The following is an 18413-nucleotide window of genomic DNA, read 5'->3' as shown; positions in this document are numbered from 1 at the left end:
AGACAGGTCTGAACCAAGTCAAATTAAAAATTTTTGATCAGTTTAAATTGAAATGGCAAAAGTGTCAGGTTGCCTGCTGGAATCATAAACACCATACGGATAGAAAATTATAATTGTGTGACTTCATTTTTTTAACCATATTTGTATAACGAGACATATGCAAAACAGTGAAATAAAGAAAAACAAAAATACGTACATACACGAGTATTAAATATTGATATATCGAATTATATCAAAAGAAAGTTATTAAAGTGATAACACTCTATGGATACAGTATTTTAATTAAATAAAAATTTACTGAATTTGCGAATCGAACAGGTATTTCGCATTAAGATTTTTCTACAATCTTAAATGAATGAGAAATTTGTCGCTGGTTGTTGTGTTTTAATAGGAATATTGATTTTGACAATGCTTAAGCGTCGTGCGAGCAAACGTTTTGTTTTAGTTGAAACTGGGGAGCAAAGTTCCTCTTGGGACTCAACAGTTGATACAAATAACCAAATCGTTGTAGATTCAGCTGATCAACAGCAAAGCAATACAAGTAATATGGCTGAGGGAGAAATACCAAGGAATTTAGTTGCACAAGGGGAAATGGAGCAGCAAAATCCAGCTCTATTGAGTGTACCACAAAGTTCTGGCTCACTTAAGTAATACATTTTTCCATTGAATATATTTTTTTTCTTTTATGAGTTTTCTTTTTTTCCGAAGTCAAAGATTAATATAATTTCACTTTTAATTACATACTTTAGGCCAAGCATGTCTCGTGGAACAGGTTTGGGACTCGAACGTCATCAAGAGCGAGACTTCCTCATTGCCACCACCGAAGAGTTTGTCAAGAGATTTGGTGGCACGAGAGTTATTAATAAAATTTTGATTGCCAATAATGGAATTGCTGCTGTTAAATGTATGCGTTCGATACGCAGATGGTCGTACGAGATGTTTAAAAATGAACGTGCTGTTCGTTTTGTTGTAATGGTAAGTGTAGAGAGTTTATATTCATCATTATAATAGACAAAAATAATAAAATTTAATTACTTTTTTTTACAATCAGGTAACACCAGAAGATCTTAAAGCTAACGCTGAGTACATAAAAATGGCTGACCACTACGTACCAGTGCCTGGTGGATCCAACAACAATAATTATGCAAATGTAGAATTGATTGTTGACATTGCACTGAGAACTCAAGTTCAGGTAGGTTGTCGTTGAGAAATAATCATCTGATTTGGAAGATTGTTTACTTTATATCAATTTTATTTGACAAACAATTTTTTTTTGTTTTTGAATAAGTGATTGTTTATAATGGGGTGATGTTAGTTAGCATACTAATAAAAACGATGACTCTAGAAATTTAATTTTTGGTTTAGGGTTTTTATTCATTGTAGATGTCATTTTATAAAATAAAAGTGATATTTTAATCACTTGTTCAAATTTATCAAAGTTCAGTCAAAAGAAATTGTTTTTGTGTTTCCTAATGAAACAAAGTACATTTGGAATTCATTGACGTATTATTACGTGACAACGAAATTTAAAGATTTAAATTTTGTTTCCACAAAACACTTATTCGATTGTAAACCTATTGCTAGAAATATATTCTTTTTTTAGGTTGAGCATTTTCAATAAGTAAAAGGGGTGAGCATTTTCAATAAAAAAGGGGGAACATTTTGTTATATTGCTTTAATGTCGATCTGCTGAGATAGAACCAGTATAGGGAACATGTTGATTAGTAATCAGGATCACCTATCCGATCCCCCGGAAATTCTTGTAGTTTGTTTCCAGGTGGTTTTCCTTCCTTCTCAGAGATTTTATATTCCAGCAAAATATTATATCAGTGGTTTCCATAGGTTACAATCCATAGGAGGATGCATTCAGTTGTCCGCACCAAACGGTATACATATTTGTTTAAGTTTTTTTGTTCTAAATTCACATCTTTGTACAGATTATGAAGTTCGTTTTAGTATCTTCTTCTTCATTTTTTCATATGGAGCTTGTACAAATTTTACGTAATTTGGCCCCAGGTATCGTAGAGCTCTCCATTGCGTTGACGGCCGTGGTGATAATATCTCTTTCAAGCTACCTCTTAATTGTAGCTTTCAACAGTAACCTTGACAGATGTATATTTATTTGTTAATAGCATGTACTCATAGGTTTAACTTCATTTAGACCAAACATTTTCACCTGTTCTTATAACGTTATGAACGTCTCTTACGTCTCCATAGAAAATGGTATTTTCAAAGATTTTCTCATTGTTAATGTTGACACATTCCCAAGGCTATATATATCATTTCCGCATTTTAAAAGTATCTTCATTATAAGCGAGAAATAGAGTTCTAGATACAAACTTCTATAATATTGACTCCTTTGAAGAGTTTTTAATTAAAAAAAAGGAAACAGAAAATAGCATCATCAAGATTGTGGTCTTCAAGATTAGGAAAAATGACAGTGCCTCAGTTCTTCTATAAGAATGAGAAATAGTGTGCATTTAGCTTACTCACATTAATTGAAAAACTCGTGTTTCTCCACTTCCTGCAAACCATATAATGCCGCGAAGTACAGCTACCAGACTTTTTATTGGTTACACCTCCACTCCCTATACATCTATTTTTCTGTACGCTCGCATTATACATTTGCTATTGTGAGAAAATCCAATTTTGTAGAATTAGAAAAAAAAAAATATTGCAACGGCTAGGCCAATTTTTGGGTTCTTATAAAATTGTATGATAAAAACTACATAAATATCTCAAAATCGTACAAAATGTAGCTACGTTTTTCTGTCACTTAGGTGATATTTCCACGAAAACTAATAGCTAGTTTCTAGTCTCTTGCGAGTGATGCTTTGATCATGGGTTTTGTTCATTTCTGGAGCTGTCTCCTTTCTTATGTACTGATAATATTTCTTTTTTGAGCTGCTCCATCTTTATTATGCACAATTTCTGTCGCTTTTTTCCGGTGTATGCTTTCGAAATCAAATGAGAAACATACACATCGAAATGCATTGTTGTTCATTATTGGTATGCTAACTATTCACTTTATTCTTACGTGAAAATGTTACTCCTTACTCTGTATTATTGATACGGGGTACTCATTATATTATTATTTTAAATTAATTTTTTTCATAACTTTTACAATAGGCTGTTTGGGCTGGTTGGGGACATGCTTCGGAAAATCCAAAACTTCCAGAATTGCTGCACAAAGAAGGTCTGGTTTTCCTTGGACCACCAGAAAGGGCTATGTGGGCACTTGGTGACAAGGTTGCATCGTCAATTGTAGCACAAACTGCTGAAATTCCAACACTTCCGTGGTCCGGTTCTGAGCTTAAAGCTCAATACACCGGAAAGAAAATTAAAATCTCAACCGATCTATTTAATCGTGGTTGTGTGAGTAATGTTGATCAGGGACTCGCTGCTGTCGCGAAAATAGGTAATTTTTTTTACTTACACTCATGGAATTAATTGAATTGTGAACTATTATCTTTTATTTTTAAGGTTTTCCGGTCATGATTAAAGCATCTGAAGGTGGTGGAGGCAAAGGTATTCGAAGAGCAGACACTGCTGAAGAGTTTCCTGCATTATTCCGTCAAGTCCAGGCTGAAGTGCCCGGTTCCCCAATTTTTGTCATGAAGCTAGCTCGCGGAGCCAGACATTTAGAAGTTCAATTGTTAGCTGATCAATATGGCAATGCTATAAGTTTGTTCGGACGTGACTGTTCTATACAAAGACGACATCAAAAGATTATCGAGGAAGCTCCTGCAATAGTTGCTTATCCAGAAGTATTCGAAGATATGGAAAAAGCAGCTGTTCGTTTAGCAAAAATGGTTGGATATGTCAGTGCAGGTACAGTGGAGTATTTGTACGATACGTCGGGCAAATACTTCTTTCTCGAGTTGAATCCAAGATTGCAAGTAGAGCATCCATGTACTGAAATGGTTGCAGACGTAAATTTGCCTGCTTGTCAGTTGCAAGTAAGTAATAGATTTGGTGTAGTACATTTAAGTGTATACTTATTTGCGTTTAATTTAGATCGGAATGGGCGTTCCATTGTATCGCTTGAAAGACATTCGCTTGCTTTATGGAGAATCACCTTGGGGAACATCTATAATTGACTTTGAAAACCCACAAAATAAACCCGTTCCATTGGGACACGTAATTGCAGCTCGTATTACATCCGAAAATCCAGACGAAGGTTTTAAGCCCAGTTCAGGAACCGTTCAAGAACTTAATTTCCGTTCAAGTAAAAATGTATGGGGCTACTTCAGTGTTGCTGCTTCGGGTGGTTTGCATGAATTTGCAGATTCTCAGTTTGGACATTGTTTTTCGTGGGGAGAGAATCGTCAGCAAGCTAGAGAAAATCTAGTTATTGCCCTTAAAGAGCTATCAATTCGTGGAGATTTCAGAACAACTGTAGAGTATCTAATCACATTACTAGAAACTAACAGCTTCTTAGACAATAGCATTGATACTGCCTGGTTGGATGCCTTAATTGCAGAACGAGTTCAATCTGAAAAGCCCGACATTCTTTTGGGTGTGATTTGTGGAGCACTTCATATCGCCGATCGACAAATCACTGAAGCTTTCTCTAGTTTCCAGACATCTTTGGAAAAAGGTCAAATTCAAGCAGCCAATACGCTAACAAACGTTATCGATGTTGAGCTCATCAACGATGGTAATCGTTATAAGGTTCAAACTGCAAAAAGTGGACAAAACACCTATTTTCTCTTAATGAATAACTCATTTAAAGAAGTCGAAGTTCATAAGCTCTCCGATGGTGGTATGTTGTTGTCCTTTGAAGGATCATCATACACAACTTATATGAAAGAAGAAGTGGATCGTTATCGTATTGTAATTGGTAATCAGACATGTGTTTTTGAAAAGGAAAATGATCCTTCGCTTCTACGCAGCCCTTCTGCTGGTAAACTTATTAATTTAATTGTCGAGGATGGAGCTCATGTCAATAAGGGACAGGCATTTGCAGAAATTGAAGTGAGTTTTTACTAACAATCTTAAATTGTTACATAACTTAATCTTATTTTTACTTAAAGGTAATGAAAATGGTAATGACACTGACTTCATCAGAAGCAGGTACAGTTACATTTATCCGTCGTCCAGGAGCTGTTCTTGATGCCGGAACACTTCTTGGTCATTTGGAGCTTGATGATCCATCGCTGGTCACTAAAGCGCAGCCTTTTAAGAGTGGATTCCCGGTGGCAGAAAATTCGTCGGTTCCTGAAAAACTCAATCGAGTCCACAACAGCTACAAGAGCATATTGGAGAACACTCTTGCTGGATATTGTCTCCCAGATCCTTACAACGCACCTCGTCTTCGCGAAGTTATCGAAAAGTTTATGCAGAGTCTTCGCGATCCATCTTTGCCTTTACTAGAACTCCAAGAAGTAATAGCATCTGTTTCTGGTCGTATTCCAATTTCAGTTGAGAAAAAAATTCGTAAACTCATGACATTGTACGAGCGCAATATAACAAGTGTTCTAGCTCAGTTCCCATCGCAACAAATTGCCAGTGTCATTGATTGTCATGCGGCTACTCTCCAAAAACGTGCCGATCGAGATGTGTTCTTCCTAACCACTCAGGGAATCGTGCAACTAGTTCAACGCTACCGCAACGGAATTCGTGGTCGCATGAAAGCTGCTGTCCATGAACTCCTCCGACAATACTACGAAGTTGAGTGTCAGTTTCAACATGGTCACTATGACAAATGTGTCGGCTTGATTAGAGAGAGGAACAAAGATGATATGTTGACAGTTGTAAATACAATTTTCTCACACAGCCAAGTCTCCAAAAAGAATCTCCTGGTTACATTATTAATAGATCACTTGTGGGCCAACGAACCTGGTCTTACAGATGAATTGGCAACTACTTTGAGTGAATTAACGTCTTTGCATCGCGCAGAACATTCACGTGTTGCACTTCGATCGAGGCAGGTCCTCATAGCAGCTCATCAGCCTGCTTACGAATTGCGTCATAATCAAATGGAGTCCATTTTTCTATCTGCCGTTGATATGTACGGACATGATTTCCACCCGGAAAACTTACAGAGATTGATTTTATCCGAAACATCCATTTTTGATATTTTACATGATTTCTTTTATCATACAAATCGTGCCGTATGCAATGCTGCTTTAGAAGTGTATGTCAGAAGAGCGTATATATCGTATGATCTAACATGCTTACAGCATCTGGAGTTGTCCGGAGAAGTGCCATTGGTTCATTTCCAATTTGTGCTACCAACTGCTCACCCAAATAGACTCCTGTCTCGTTCATCGCTAGATGGGATAGAACCAACAATGTCGTCTCCAGGTGCAACATTTATGCGAACAGGTTGCATGGCAGCATTTAATTCATTCGAACATTTCGAACAATATTCTGATGAAATATTCGATTTGCTTGAAGATTTGTCATCTCCAGCCTATGCTAGTGCTAAGGTAAAATTAATATCACAATTTTATTTCAATGCTTTATTTTTGATATACCAAAGGTACTTGAAGCTGTTGATGCAGCAGAATCAGCTTCTGATGGCAGACTAAGCACATCCATAAATGTTTCTTTGTCTGATCCTGTTTCAAGAGCTAATGCCGCAGAAGAGGCTATATCGACAGAACCTATACACATTTTAAGTGTAGCTGTTCGTGAAATTGGTGATATGGATGATGTTCAGATGGCATCAGCTTTTGGAACATTCTGTAAGCTGCATCGGGAGGAACTTTATCAACGACGTGTTCGCAGAATAACATTTGCTTGTTTGAAAAAGTATTAATTTTAAAAAATCCGTGGACAATTTTTTTTAAACCTTTTGTTTTCTATTTGCAGGAGACAATTCCCGAAGTTCTTTACCTATCGTTCAAGGGATAATTTCGAAGAGGATCGTATTTATCGACATTTAGAACCAGCATGTGCCTTCCAATTGGAGCTTAGTCGAATGAGAACATACGACTTGGAAGCTTTACCAACATCGAATCAGAAAATGCATTTGTACTTGGGCAGAGCAAAAGTATCAAAAGGTCAGGAAGTCAGTGATTATCGGTTTTTCATTCGTTCTATTATTCGTCATTCCGATCTTATTACTAAGGTAAATTATATGAAAATAAAATAAGAGGCCATTTTTATAAAAAGCTTCTTCACAGGAAGCTTCATTTGAATATTTACAAAACGAAGGAGAACGTGTTTTGCTCGAAGCAATGGATGAGTTAGAAGTTGCATTCTCCCATCCACATGCCAAACGTACAGACTGCAATCATATTTTCCTCAATTTCGTTCCAACTGTTATAATGGATCCAGCGAAAATTGAAGAATCTGTTACAAAAATGATCATGCGTTATGGTCCTCGTTTGTGGAAACTAAGAGTTCTTCAAGCTGAACTCAAAATGGTCATTCGTCAAACCCCTCAATCACCAACCCAAGCTGTTCGTCTTTGTATTGCAAATGATTCTGGTTACTTTTTGGATATATCAATGTACACAGAAGTTACAGATCCTGAAACTGGAATTGTAAGTTGTTTTTTTTTTAGACAAACCATAATGAAAATAATTTGGTTCTTTGTTTTTAGATAAAATTCCAAGCTTACGGAGAGAAACAAGGATCTTTAAATGGACATCCCATTTCAACGCCATACATGACAAAAGACTTTTTGCAACAAAAACGTTTCCAAGCACAATCAAATGGTACAACATACGCATACGACATTCCTGATATGTTCCGTCAAATGACTGAGAAGCAATGGAAAGATTTTTCAAAAGCAAGACCAACTGTTGAAATAAGAATTCCTGAAAAGATTTTGCTAGAGTGCGTCGAGTTGGTGTTGGATGGAGATAGTCTTGTTGAAATGAAGCGACTTCCGGGAGAAAATAATGTAAGATGTGTTTTTTTTGTTTATTACTGATACGAATATTAAGAAAAATATTTTATGGCAGTGTTTTCTGCTTAAAGGCCGATCAGCAAGAAATTTGCTATACTTATCGATAGGATATCTTAAGTTTGAATTTTTAAAGTATCTCTGTAAAGTCTGCTGCGTGAGACAAAGTTTACATGCTAATTGTATAAGATTTTTCTTTCTAGAAGGTTTCTTTTTACCTCGCATTCGATTCCACTCTTCAAAGAGTTATTTTTTGTATCTTAGATCAAATTTTACAAACGAGCGAGATTCACAGATTCTTTTACACATACATGCTTGTGAGCATTTGTTTTTGTCAATTCTTGGTTTATTGCTCACCACACAATTACGAATAAAAATCTCTTGCCAATATCCATTTGCCACGAAATATCATTAGATCTCATACAAAAATCCCGGTTTCAAATAGAACTCGACATTAAGAAAATTGAACAAGTTTCGAGACTTAAATCAAGGAAGTGAAATTTTCAGGAAAATGACGATTAACATTCCAATATCTTGAAAAGATGAAATGCTAGATTTTTTATAATATTAAAGATTCAACATTTTTGCGCAATTTGTTCCATCTGCTGGTACTTATAATTGTTGTTCATTTTACACCCGAAATCGTTTTTTAAGGGGTTTTATTCCTTTTTTTTCAATTTAAAGTGCTAAAGGGAACATAAAATTCTTACTACTATTTCTTGCACTTAAGTTATGCTCAACTTAAAAGAATTTATGACCTAGTTTGAAGTTCGTGCAAACCGCTATGTAGAACTTAGGGCTTTATATTTCGTTTCAGCTAATGTGCCTAAGGAAGATATTCTATTCCAACAAAGGCATTTTTCAAATGAGGTATAATTTGTGTTCGTCGAAATAGTACGTAAAAGCCTTACAGAGCTGTAAACGTTAGGTCAAAACCAATAAAACAATAATGCCATAACCTCTCCGCAATCTTCGTCTTTAAAATTCTAGTGCGTATTTTTAAGAATAAAAAGGAAAAAAATGATTACCAAGTGACAGTTCTTTCCCATAATTATATTCAATACTTTGTATTTCCTCGTATAGCGCTCTTGGGGTCTGTTCATTTCACGAATTATGTTTTGAAGGTCTTGTTGTAAAATCTTCTCCGATTTTCCTTTCACTGCATTTTTTTAACTGATGGTAGATTTCGGTTACGAAATTGCCCAAGCATGTTCTATTGAATTAAAATCCGAATTTCTAAGTGGATCATCCAAAGTTGAAATCAACAAATGTGATGTGCCGCATGGTGATTTTTAATTTTATTTGAAAAAATGAGGACACTCTTTGAAGTACCAGTCCAGTTGAAAATCGTAAAAATGAAAAATTTTGCAAATTTCAAATGGCCACCATTTTGTTGATAATTGTTCCAGATCGTTTTTATTTCAGAATATGAAATACACATACATTGCCCTATTTTACTAAGCACGAACCATTTCAATACCATTTCTAACTAAAAAGAAATAATCAATTTTTATATACACGAATTTTACCGATTTTTTGACTTCAGGGTGGTACTAATCAGTAGTTGTTAATAAAAAAAATGGTGGCGATTTTGCACATCTGCTACTGGTACCTCAAAGAATGTCCTCAATTTTTTTGTATTAAAATTAAAAATCATGCGGCACATATTTATTGATTTCATATGGAAAGACTCAATAATAGTTTTTTTTTCTGTAGAAAAAAGTAGGGTGTGAATTAAAATTGAGCCTGACTATATAATAGACTAAAATTGAAACATACTTAGGTCCAATAATTGTAGTTTTTTTTACATGAAGAATTCTCTAAAAGTATCTATCTTTAATGGAAATCTTATCTTATTAATTTTTTTTTTTTTTTAAATAGTGTGGAATGGTTGCCTGGAGAATAGTTCTAGCAACTCCCGAGTACCCCAGTGGTAGGGAAATAATTGTGATTGCTAATGACTTGACCTTCTTCATTGGCTCCTTTGGAATTAAGGAAGATATTCTATTCCACAAAGCTTCCCAACTAGCACGAGAGAGAAAAGTTCCAAGAGTAAGACAATTTTGCAAGAAAAAAAAAGGAACAACATTAATCTATAATCGATTTTCAGATTTATATATCCGTGAACAGTGGTGCTAGAATAGGACTTGCTGAGGAAGTAAAATCAATGTTCAAAGTTGCATGGGAAGACCCCGAAGAACCAGACAAGGGTTTTAAATACTTGTATCTCAGCACCGAAGACTACAGCAAGGTTGCCAGTCTCAATTCGGTAAGAGCAATTCTAATTGAAGATGAAGGTGAGCCCCGATACAAAATCACAGATATTATTGGCAAAGACGATGGATTGGGTGTTGAAAATTTGAGATACGCTGGTTTAATTGCTGGTGAAACATCACAAGCCTATGAAGAGATTGTTACAATCTCTATGGTCACATGTAGAACAATCGGTATTGGTTCGTATTTGGTGCGTTTGGGACAGCGTGTTATTCAAATTGATAATTCACACATTATTCTTACTGGATATGCAGCCTTAAACAAGGTAAATGAGTTTACTATTTGCAATAATTCTATGGTTCTGATTTTGTCTTGTTTCTTTAGTTATTAGGACGTAAAGTTTATGCATCGAATAATCAACTCGGTGGTGTTCAAATTATGTACAACAACGGTGTATCGCATAAGACTGAAGGTTTGATCAAATAAATGAAATGTCTTTTGAATGATTTTCAAATAAATTACTTAACAGCAATTGACTTGGATGGTGTTCACACTATTCTTACATGGCTTTCGTACATTCCTGCTTATATTGGTGGTGATTTGCCAATTGTTTTGCCCAATGACCCAATCACTCGCCCTATTGGATTCATGCCAACGAAATCTCCCTACGATCCGCGATGGATGCTTGCCGGTCGAGTTAATCCTGGTAAGACAAATTTTTATTTACAAAACATTTAATTATTACAATGCTTCCACTTTAGCAAACACGAACGAATGGGAAACTGGTTTCTTTGATAGAGGTTCATGGGCAGAAATAATGGAAGGTTGGGCCAAAACAGTTGTTACTGGAAGAGCTCGTCTCGGTGGTGTACCAGTTGGTGTGATTGCTGTAGAAACAAGAACAGTTGAAGTTGAAATGCCAGCTGATCCTGCCAATTTGGACTCGGAAGCTAAAGTAAATTTTAAGCCAAAAATTTATAAGGAAGTGTTAATGATTTGTTTTCTTTTTAGACATTGCAACAAGCTGGTCAAGTTTGGTATCCTGATTCATCGTACAAAACAGCTCAAGCAATTAAAGACTTTGGTCGAGAAGAACTACCACTTTTGGTTTTCGCCAATTGGAGAGGTTTCTCTGGTGGAATGAAGGATATGTACGAACAGATTGTAAAGTTTGGAGCATACATAGTAGATGGATTGAGAGAATATAAACATCCTGTTCTAATTTACCTGCCACCTAACGCTGAACTCCGTGGAGGAGCCTGGGCTGTTTTGGATTCTCTTATTAATCCAAGATACATGGAGACATATGCCGATCCGGAAGCAAGAGCTGGTGTTTTGGAACCCGAAGGCATTGTCGAAATCAAGTACAAAGAAAAAGATTTGGTAAAAACAATTCACCGACTTGATGGGCCTGTGATTTCGGTGAGTTTGCTTCTATTTCAAACAATGTAGAGACCTCCTAACTTTATTTTTCTATGTTAAGCTTAAAAAACAACTGGATGATGCTGCCGGTGATACTTTAAGGACTCATGAAATTGAAGAGAAAATAAAGACCCGCATTAATCAACTGATACACGTGTACCATACTGTCGCGGTGCATTTTGCTGACTTACACGACACGCCTGAGCGAATGTTAGAAAAGCAATGTATAAATGAAATAGTTCCCTGGAGAGAATCTCGTGCATGGTTGTATTGGCGCCTGCGGCGCTTATTATTAGAAGATGCAATGACAATGAAAATCCTTAAAGCCCAAGATAATTTGTCGGTTGGTCAAGCAAAGCAAATGCTTCGAAGATGGTTGGTAGAAGAGAAGGGCGCTACTGAGGTTCGATTTGATATAAACAAAACATACATAATATTTGATTGAACTATTAATTTTTAATTTTTTTTTCTAGGCTTACATTTGGGATAGCAATGAAGAAATGGTTCTGTGGTACGAGGAACAAAAGAAATCTGAATCAACTGTATCTACCAATATAAATGCTGTCAAACAGGACGCAATTATTTCAAAGATTCAAACACTTTTACAAGTGAGTAGTTTGCGAAAGTTTTCTTTTATTCAGTAGCCTTTTAAATATTTATTTTTTTACTTTAAAGGAATGCCCTGAAGTAGCACTAGATGCCGTTGTTGGTCTTTGTCAAAACCTTACACCTGTTAATCGGGGTGTAGTTGTTCGAACATTAGCACAACTTGAACTTAAAGAAAACGAATCAAATCCTCAAGTATGACCCGTTTTTAAATATCATGATTAAGTTCATTCAACCCAGGAATAAAAAACGAATCATTTTAATTTATTTAATACAAAAAAAAAATTAAACAAAAACAAACCTTTGTAAATAACATACGGCCCACGCTTGCAAACCTCATTTAAAATAATATTTTTTTTAGAAACTATGTATTTTCACATAACATTTAGTTAAACTAAATGAATATTTTCTTATACATTTAGAATGTATGTACCCCGTCGCATGTTCAATGAATTATTTTTAAAAAAACAAGTTCGCTTTATTAAGTTTGTTGCAGATTATATTTATTTATAAAGCGAATTAAAATATTGTAAATTATGTAAAGCAGGTTAACAAAATCGAATAATATCGATTTTTTTTCTACACTGCACATCTTTTTGTAATGAATTTGTATTAATGCATATACAATGTAAAAATATAATAAAAATGCGTTAATTATAAAACATTTAGATTTTTATTGAAATTATCTGTTGAAAGTTTGAATTCATTTGGGTGAAGGAAAACATTTTACTGACGAGATCGAATAAGAGTGTAATATTATGTCTATTCACTTGAACATACAAAAATGTAATTTAGATGTTTGTGGTTACTCGCATTATACGTATTGATTATGGTAAGTTTAAGATTTGGTAATTTTTTTAAATTGCGATGTATAGATACTCGGTCCTAGCGAGGTATCTGTCGGAGCGGCAAATCCTCTGATTTCAATCGAACTTTGTTTTCGAGGTGTGCTTCCGAAATGCTTCCAAAACGCATCCCAAACAAGCCCGAAACGCGTCCAAAACGCGTCCCAAACGCTTTCAAAACGGCGTTCAAATCGCTTCTGAAACGCGTCCAAAACGCGTCCGAAACGCGTCTGAAACGCATCTGAAACGCGTCCAAAAGGCGTCCGAAACGCGTCTAAAACGCGTTCAAAACGCGTCTGAAACGCATCTGAAACACGTCCAAAAGGCGTCCGAAACGCGTCTAAAACGCGTTCAAAACGCTTCTGAAACGCATCTGAAACGCGTCCGAAACGCGTCTGAAACGCTTCTTCGTCTACAGTAATAAAAAAGAAAAGAAGCACAGAACAAAGCTGGATAAACACAGAATTAAAGAAAGACTGCATAGAGCGTGATAGACTTTACAGACGATTTAAAAACAATAGGCTAAATGAAGACTATCAACGAGAGTTCAAAAAGTTTCGCAACGAACTTAATAAAAAAATTGCAAGGACAAAAACAAACTTCTACAAACAACAATTTCAGTGTGCTTAAAACAACCCCAAAGAGACATGGAAGCTGGTCAACTCAATACTAGGAAAAAAGAAGACAAATCTAGAAAACTTTAAAAAGAAACTTCGCTAGTGAAAGTAACCTTCGAACGTAAGCCAATAAACGCGTCTTAAACGCGTCTGAAACGCGTCCGAAACGCGTCCAAAACGCGACTGAAATGCGTCCGAAACGCGTCCAAAACGCGTCCAAAACGCGTCTGAAACGCGTCCAAAACGCGTCTGAAACGCGTCCAAAACACGCCTGAAACGCGTCCAAAACGCCTCTGAAACGCGTCCAAAACGCGCCTGAAACGCGTCCAAAACGCGTCTGAAACGCGTCTATAACGCGTCCGAAACGCGTCTGAAACGCGCCTGAAACGCGTCCAAAACGCGCCTGAAACGCGTCCAAAACGCGTCTGAAACGCGTCTGTAACGCGTCCGAAACGCGTCTGAAACGCGCCTGAAACGCGTCTGAAACGCGTCCAAAACGCATCTGAAACGCACCTGAAACGCGTCCGAAACGCGCCTGAAACGCATCTGAAACGCGTCCGAAACGCGTCTGAAACGCGCCTGAAACGCGTCTGAAACGCGTCCAAAATGCGTCTGAAACGCACCTGAAACGCGTCCCAAACGTGCCTGAAACGCATCTGAAACGCGTCTGAAACGCGCCTGAAACGCGTCGAAAAGGCGCCTGAAACGCTTCCACAACGCGCCTAAAACGCGTCCAAAACGCGCCTGAAACGCGTCTGAAACTCGTCCGAAACGCCTCTGAAACGCGTCTGTAACGCGTCCGAAACGCGTCTGAAACTTGTCTGAAACGCGTCCAAAACGCATCTGAAACGCACCTGAAACGCGTCCGAAACGCGCCTGAAACGCATCTGAAACGCGTCCGAAACGCGTCCGAAACGCGTCTGAAACGCGCCTGAAACGCGTCTGAAACGCGTCCAAAATGCGTCTGAAACGCACCTGAAACGCGTCCCAAACGCGTCTAAAACGCGCCTGAAACGCGTCGAAAAGGCGCCTGAAACGCTTCCACAACGCGCCTGAAACGCGCCTGAAACGAGTCTGAAACGCACCTGAAACGCATCTGAAACGCATCTGAAACGCGTCCGAAACGCGTCCGAAACGCGTCTGAAACGCGCCTGAAACGCGTCTGAAACGCGTCCAAAATGCGTCTGAAACGCACCTGAAACGCGTCCCAAACGCGCCTGAAACGCATCTGAAACGCGCCTGAAACGCGTCGAAAAGGCGCCTGAAACGCTTCCACAACGCGCCTGAAACGCGCCTAAAACGCGTCCAAAACGCGCCTGAAACGCGTCTGAAACTCGTCCGAAACGCGTCTGAAACGCGCCTAAAACGCGTCCAAAATGCGTCTGAAACGCACCTGAAACGCGTCCCAAACGCGCCTGAAACGCATCTGAAACGCGCCTGAAACGCGTCGAAAAGGTGCCTGAAACGCTTCCACAACCCGCCTGAAACGCGCCTGAAACGCGTCTGAAACGCGTCTGAAACGCGCCTGAAACCCGTCTGAAACGCACCTGAAACGCACCTGAAACGCGTCCGAAACGCGCCTGAAACGCGTCTGAAATGCGTCTGAAACGCGTCCAAAACGCGCCTGAAACGCTTCCAAAATGCTTCTGAAATGCGTCCGAAACGCACCTGAAACGCGTCCGAAACGCGCCTTAAACGCGCCTGAAATGCGTCCGAAACGCATCTGAAACGCGTCCGAAACGCGTCTGAAACGCGTCTGAAACTCGTCCAAAACGCGTCTGAAACGCTTCCAAAACGCGCCTGAAACGCGTCCAAAACGCGTCTGAAACGCGTCTGAAACGCGTCCAAAACGCGCCTGAAACGCGTCGGAAATGCGTCTGAAACGCGTCTGAAACTCGTCCAAAACGCGTCCAAAACGCGTCTGAAACGCTTCCAAAACGCCTCTGAAACGCGTCCAAAACGCGTCTAAAACGCGTCCAAAACGCGTCCGAAACGCGTCCAAAACGCGTCCGAAACGCGTCTGAAACGCGCCTGAAATGCGTCCGAAACGCATCTGAAACGCGTCCGAAACGCGTCTGAAACGCCTCTGAAACGCGTCCAAAACGCGTCTGAAACGCTTCCAAAACGCTTCTGAAATGCGTCCGAAACGCATCTGAAACGCGTCCAAAACGCGTCTGAAACGCGTCTGAAAAGCTTCCAAAAGCGTCTGAAACGCGTCCGAAACGAGTCCGAAACGCGTCTGAAACGCTTCCAAAACGCTTCTGAAATGCGTCCGAAACGCATCTGAAACGCGTCCAAAACGCGTCTGAAACGCGTCTGAAACGCGCCTGAAATGCGTCCGAAACGCGTCTGAAACGCGTCTAAAACGCGTCTGAAACGCTTCCAAAACGCGCCTGAAACGCGTCCAAAACGCGCCTGAAACGCGTCTGAAACGCACCTGAAACGCGTCCGAAACGCGCCTGAAACGCGTCCGAAATGCGTCTGAAACGCCTCTGAAACGCGTCCAAAACACGTCCGAAATGCGTCTGAAACGCCTCTGAAACGCGTCCAAAACGCGCCTGAAACGCGTCTGAAACGCACCTGAAACGCGTCCGAAACGCGCCTGAAACGCGTCCGAAATGCGTCTTAAACGCCTCTGAAACGCGTTCAAAACACGTCCGAAATGCGTCTGAAACGCCTCTGAAACGCGTCCAAAACGCGCCTGAAACGCGTCTGAAACGCACCTGAAACGCCTCTGAAACGCGTCCAAAACGCGTCTGAAACGCTTCCGAAACGCGTCTGAAACGCGTCCAAAACGCGTCCGAAACGCGTCCAAAACGCGTCCGAAACGCGTCTGAAACGCGCCTGAAACGCGTCCGAAACGCGTCCAAAACGCGTCTGAAACGCTTCCAAAACGCTTCTGAAATGCGTCCGAAACGCATCTGAAACGCTTCCAAAACGCGTCTGAAACGCGTCCGAAACGCGCCTGAAACGCGTCCGAAACGCGTCTGAAACGCTTCCAAAACGCTTCTGAAATGCGTCCGAAACGCATCTGAAACGCGTCCAAAACGCGTCTGAAACGCCTCTGAAACGCGTCCAAAACGCGCCTGGAACGCTTCCAAAACGCTTCTGAAATGCGTCCGAAACGCATCTGAAACGCGTCCAAAACGCTTCTGAAACGCACCTGAAACGCGTCCGAAACGCGCCTGAAACGCGTCCGAAATGCGTCTGAAACGCCTCTGAAACGCGTCCAAAACACGTCCGAAATGCGTCTGAAACGCCTCTGAAACGCGTCCAAAACGCGCCTGAAACGCGTCTGAAACGCACCTGAAACGCGTCCGAAATGCGCCTGAAACGCGTCCGAAATGCGTCTGAAACGCCTCTGAAACGCGTTCAAAACACGTCTGAAATGCGTCTGAAACGCCTCTGAAACGCGTCCAAAACGCGCCTGAAACGCGTCTGAAACGCACCTGAAACGCGTCGGAAACGCGCCTGAAACGCGTCCGAAATGCGTCTGAAACGCCTCTGAAACGCGTCTGAAACGCGTCTGAAACGCGTCCGAAACGCGTCTGAAACGCGTCCGAAACGCGTCTGAAACGCGTCCAAAACGCGTCCGAAACGCGTCCAAAACGCGTCCGAAACGCGTCTGAAACGCGCCTGAAACGCGTCCGAAACGCGTCCAAAACGCGTCTGAAACGCTTCCAAAACGCTTCTGAAATGCGTCCGAAACGCATCTGAAACGCTTCCAAAACGCGTCTGAAACGCGTCCGAAACGCGCCTGAAACGCGTCCGAAACGCGCCTGAAACGCGTCCGAAACGCGTCTGAAACGCTTCCAAAACGCTTCTGAAATGCGTCCGAAACGCATCTGAAACGCGTCTGAAACGCGTCTGAAACGCGTCTGAAACGCCTCGGAAACGCGTCCAAAACGCGTCTGAAACGCTTCCAAAACGCTTCTGAAATGCGTCCGAAACGCATCTGAAACGCATCCAAAACGCTTCTGAAACGCGTCCGAAACGCGTCTGAAACGCTTCCAAAACGCTTCTGAAATGCGTCCGAAACGCATCTGAAACGCGTCCGAAACGCGTCTGAAACGCCTCTGAAACGCGTCCAAAACGCGTCTGAAACGCTTCCAAAACGCCTCTGAAACGCGTCTAAAACGCGTCCGAAACGCGTCCAAAACGCGTCCGAAACGCGTCTGAAACGCCTCTGAAACGCGTCCAAAACGCGTCTGAAACGCTTCCAAAACGCGTCCAAAACGCGTCTAAAACGCTTCCAAAACGCTTCTGAAATGCGTCCGAAACGCACCTGAAATGCGTCCAAAACGCGTCTGAAACGCTTCCAAAACGCGTCTGAAACGCGTCCGAAACGCGCCTGAAACGCGTCTGAAACGCTTCCAAAACGCTTCTGAAATGCGTCCGAAACGCATCTGAAACGCGTCCAAAACGCTTCTGAAACGCGTCCGAAACGCGTCTGAAACGCTTCCAAAACGCTTCTGAAATGCGTCCGAAACGCATCTGAAACGCGTTCGAAAACGCATCTGAAAAGCTTCCAAAACGCGTCTGAAACGCGTCCGAAACGAGTCCGAAACGCGTCTGAAACGCGCCTGAAACGCGTCTGAAACGCTTCTAAAACGCGTCTGAAACGCTTCCAAAACGCGCCTGAAACGCGTCCAAAACGCTTCTGAAATGCGTCCAAAACGCTTCTGAAATGCGTCCAAACGCTTCTAAAATGCGTTCGAAACGCATCTGAAACGCGTCCGAAACGCGCCTGAAACGCGTCTGAAACTCGTCCGAAACACGTCTGAAACGCGTCCAAAACGCGTCTGAAACGCGTCCGAAACGCGCCTGAAACGCGTCCGAAACGCGTCT

At 40.4% G+C, this 18413-nt stretch overlaps 1 protein-coding gene across 5 annotated transcripts in view; it reads left to right on the top strand.

Moving 5' to 3' along the window:
- Window positions 1–12765, top strand: part of LOC129907780 (acetyl-CoA carboxylase) — a 28802-nt gene extending 16037 nt beyond the window's left edge. For all 5 annotated transcript variants that reach the window (XM_055984153.1, XM_055984151.1, XM_055984149.1 and 2 more), the window contains 19 exons: window positions 750–975; window positions 1052–1192; window positions 3130–3418; window positions 3484–3959; window positions 4018–4977; window positions 5037–6434; window positions 6488–6759; window positions 6820–7078; window positions 7134–7496; window positions 7556–7858; window positions 9743–9913; window positions 9972–10400; window positions 10460–10547; window positions 10605–10781; window positions 10837–11030; window positions 11087–11497; window positions 11559–11900; window positions 11971–12105; window positions 12173–12765. In XM_055984153.1, coding sequence (XP_055840128.1) covers window positions 750–975; window positions 1052–1192; window positions 3130–3418; window positions 3484–3959; window positions 4018–4977; window positions 5037–6434; window positions 6488–6759; window positions 6820–7078; window positions 7134–7496; window positions 7556–7858; window positions 9743–9913; window positions 9972–10400; window positions 10460–10547; window positions 10605–10781; window positions 10837–11030; window positions 11087–11497; window positions 11559–11900; window positions 11971–12105; window positions 12173–12304 — 6766 coding nt within the window. In that variant the 3' untranslated portion in view covers window positions 12305–12765. The remainder of the gene's footprint in view (window positions 1–749; window positions 976–1051; window positions 1193–3129; window positions 3419–3483; window positions 3960–4017; window positions 4978–5036; window positions 6435–6487; window positions 6760–6819; window positions 7079–7133; window positions 7497–7555; window positions 7859–9742; window positions 9914–9971; window positions 10401–10459; window positions 10548–10604; window positions 10782–10836; window positions 11031–11086; window positions 11498–11558; window positions 11901–11970; window positions 12106–12172) is intronic.
- The last annotated feature ends 5648 nt before the right edge of the window (window positions 12766–18413 follow it).

The sequence above is a fragment of the Episyrphus balteatus genome, chromosome 1 (assembly GCF_945859705.1).
Source record: "Episyrphus balteatus chromosome 1, idEpiBalt1.1, whole genome shotgun sequence".
Taxonomy (NCBI): domain Eukaryota; kingdom Metazoa; phylum Arthropoda; class Insecta; order Diptera; family Syrphidae; genus Episyrphus; species Episyrphus balteatus.
This window is presented reverse-complemented; position numbering and strand designations above follow the sequence as displayed.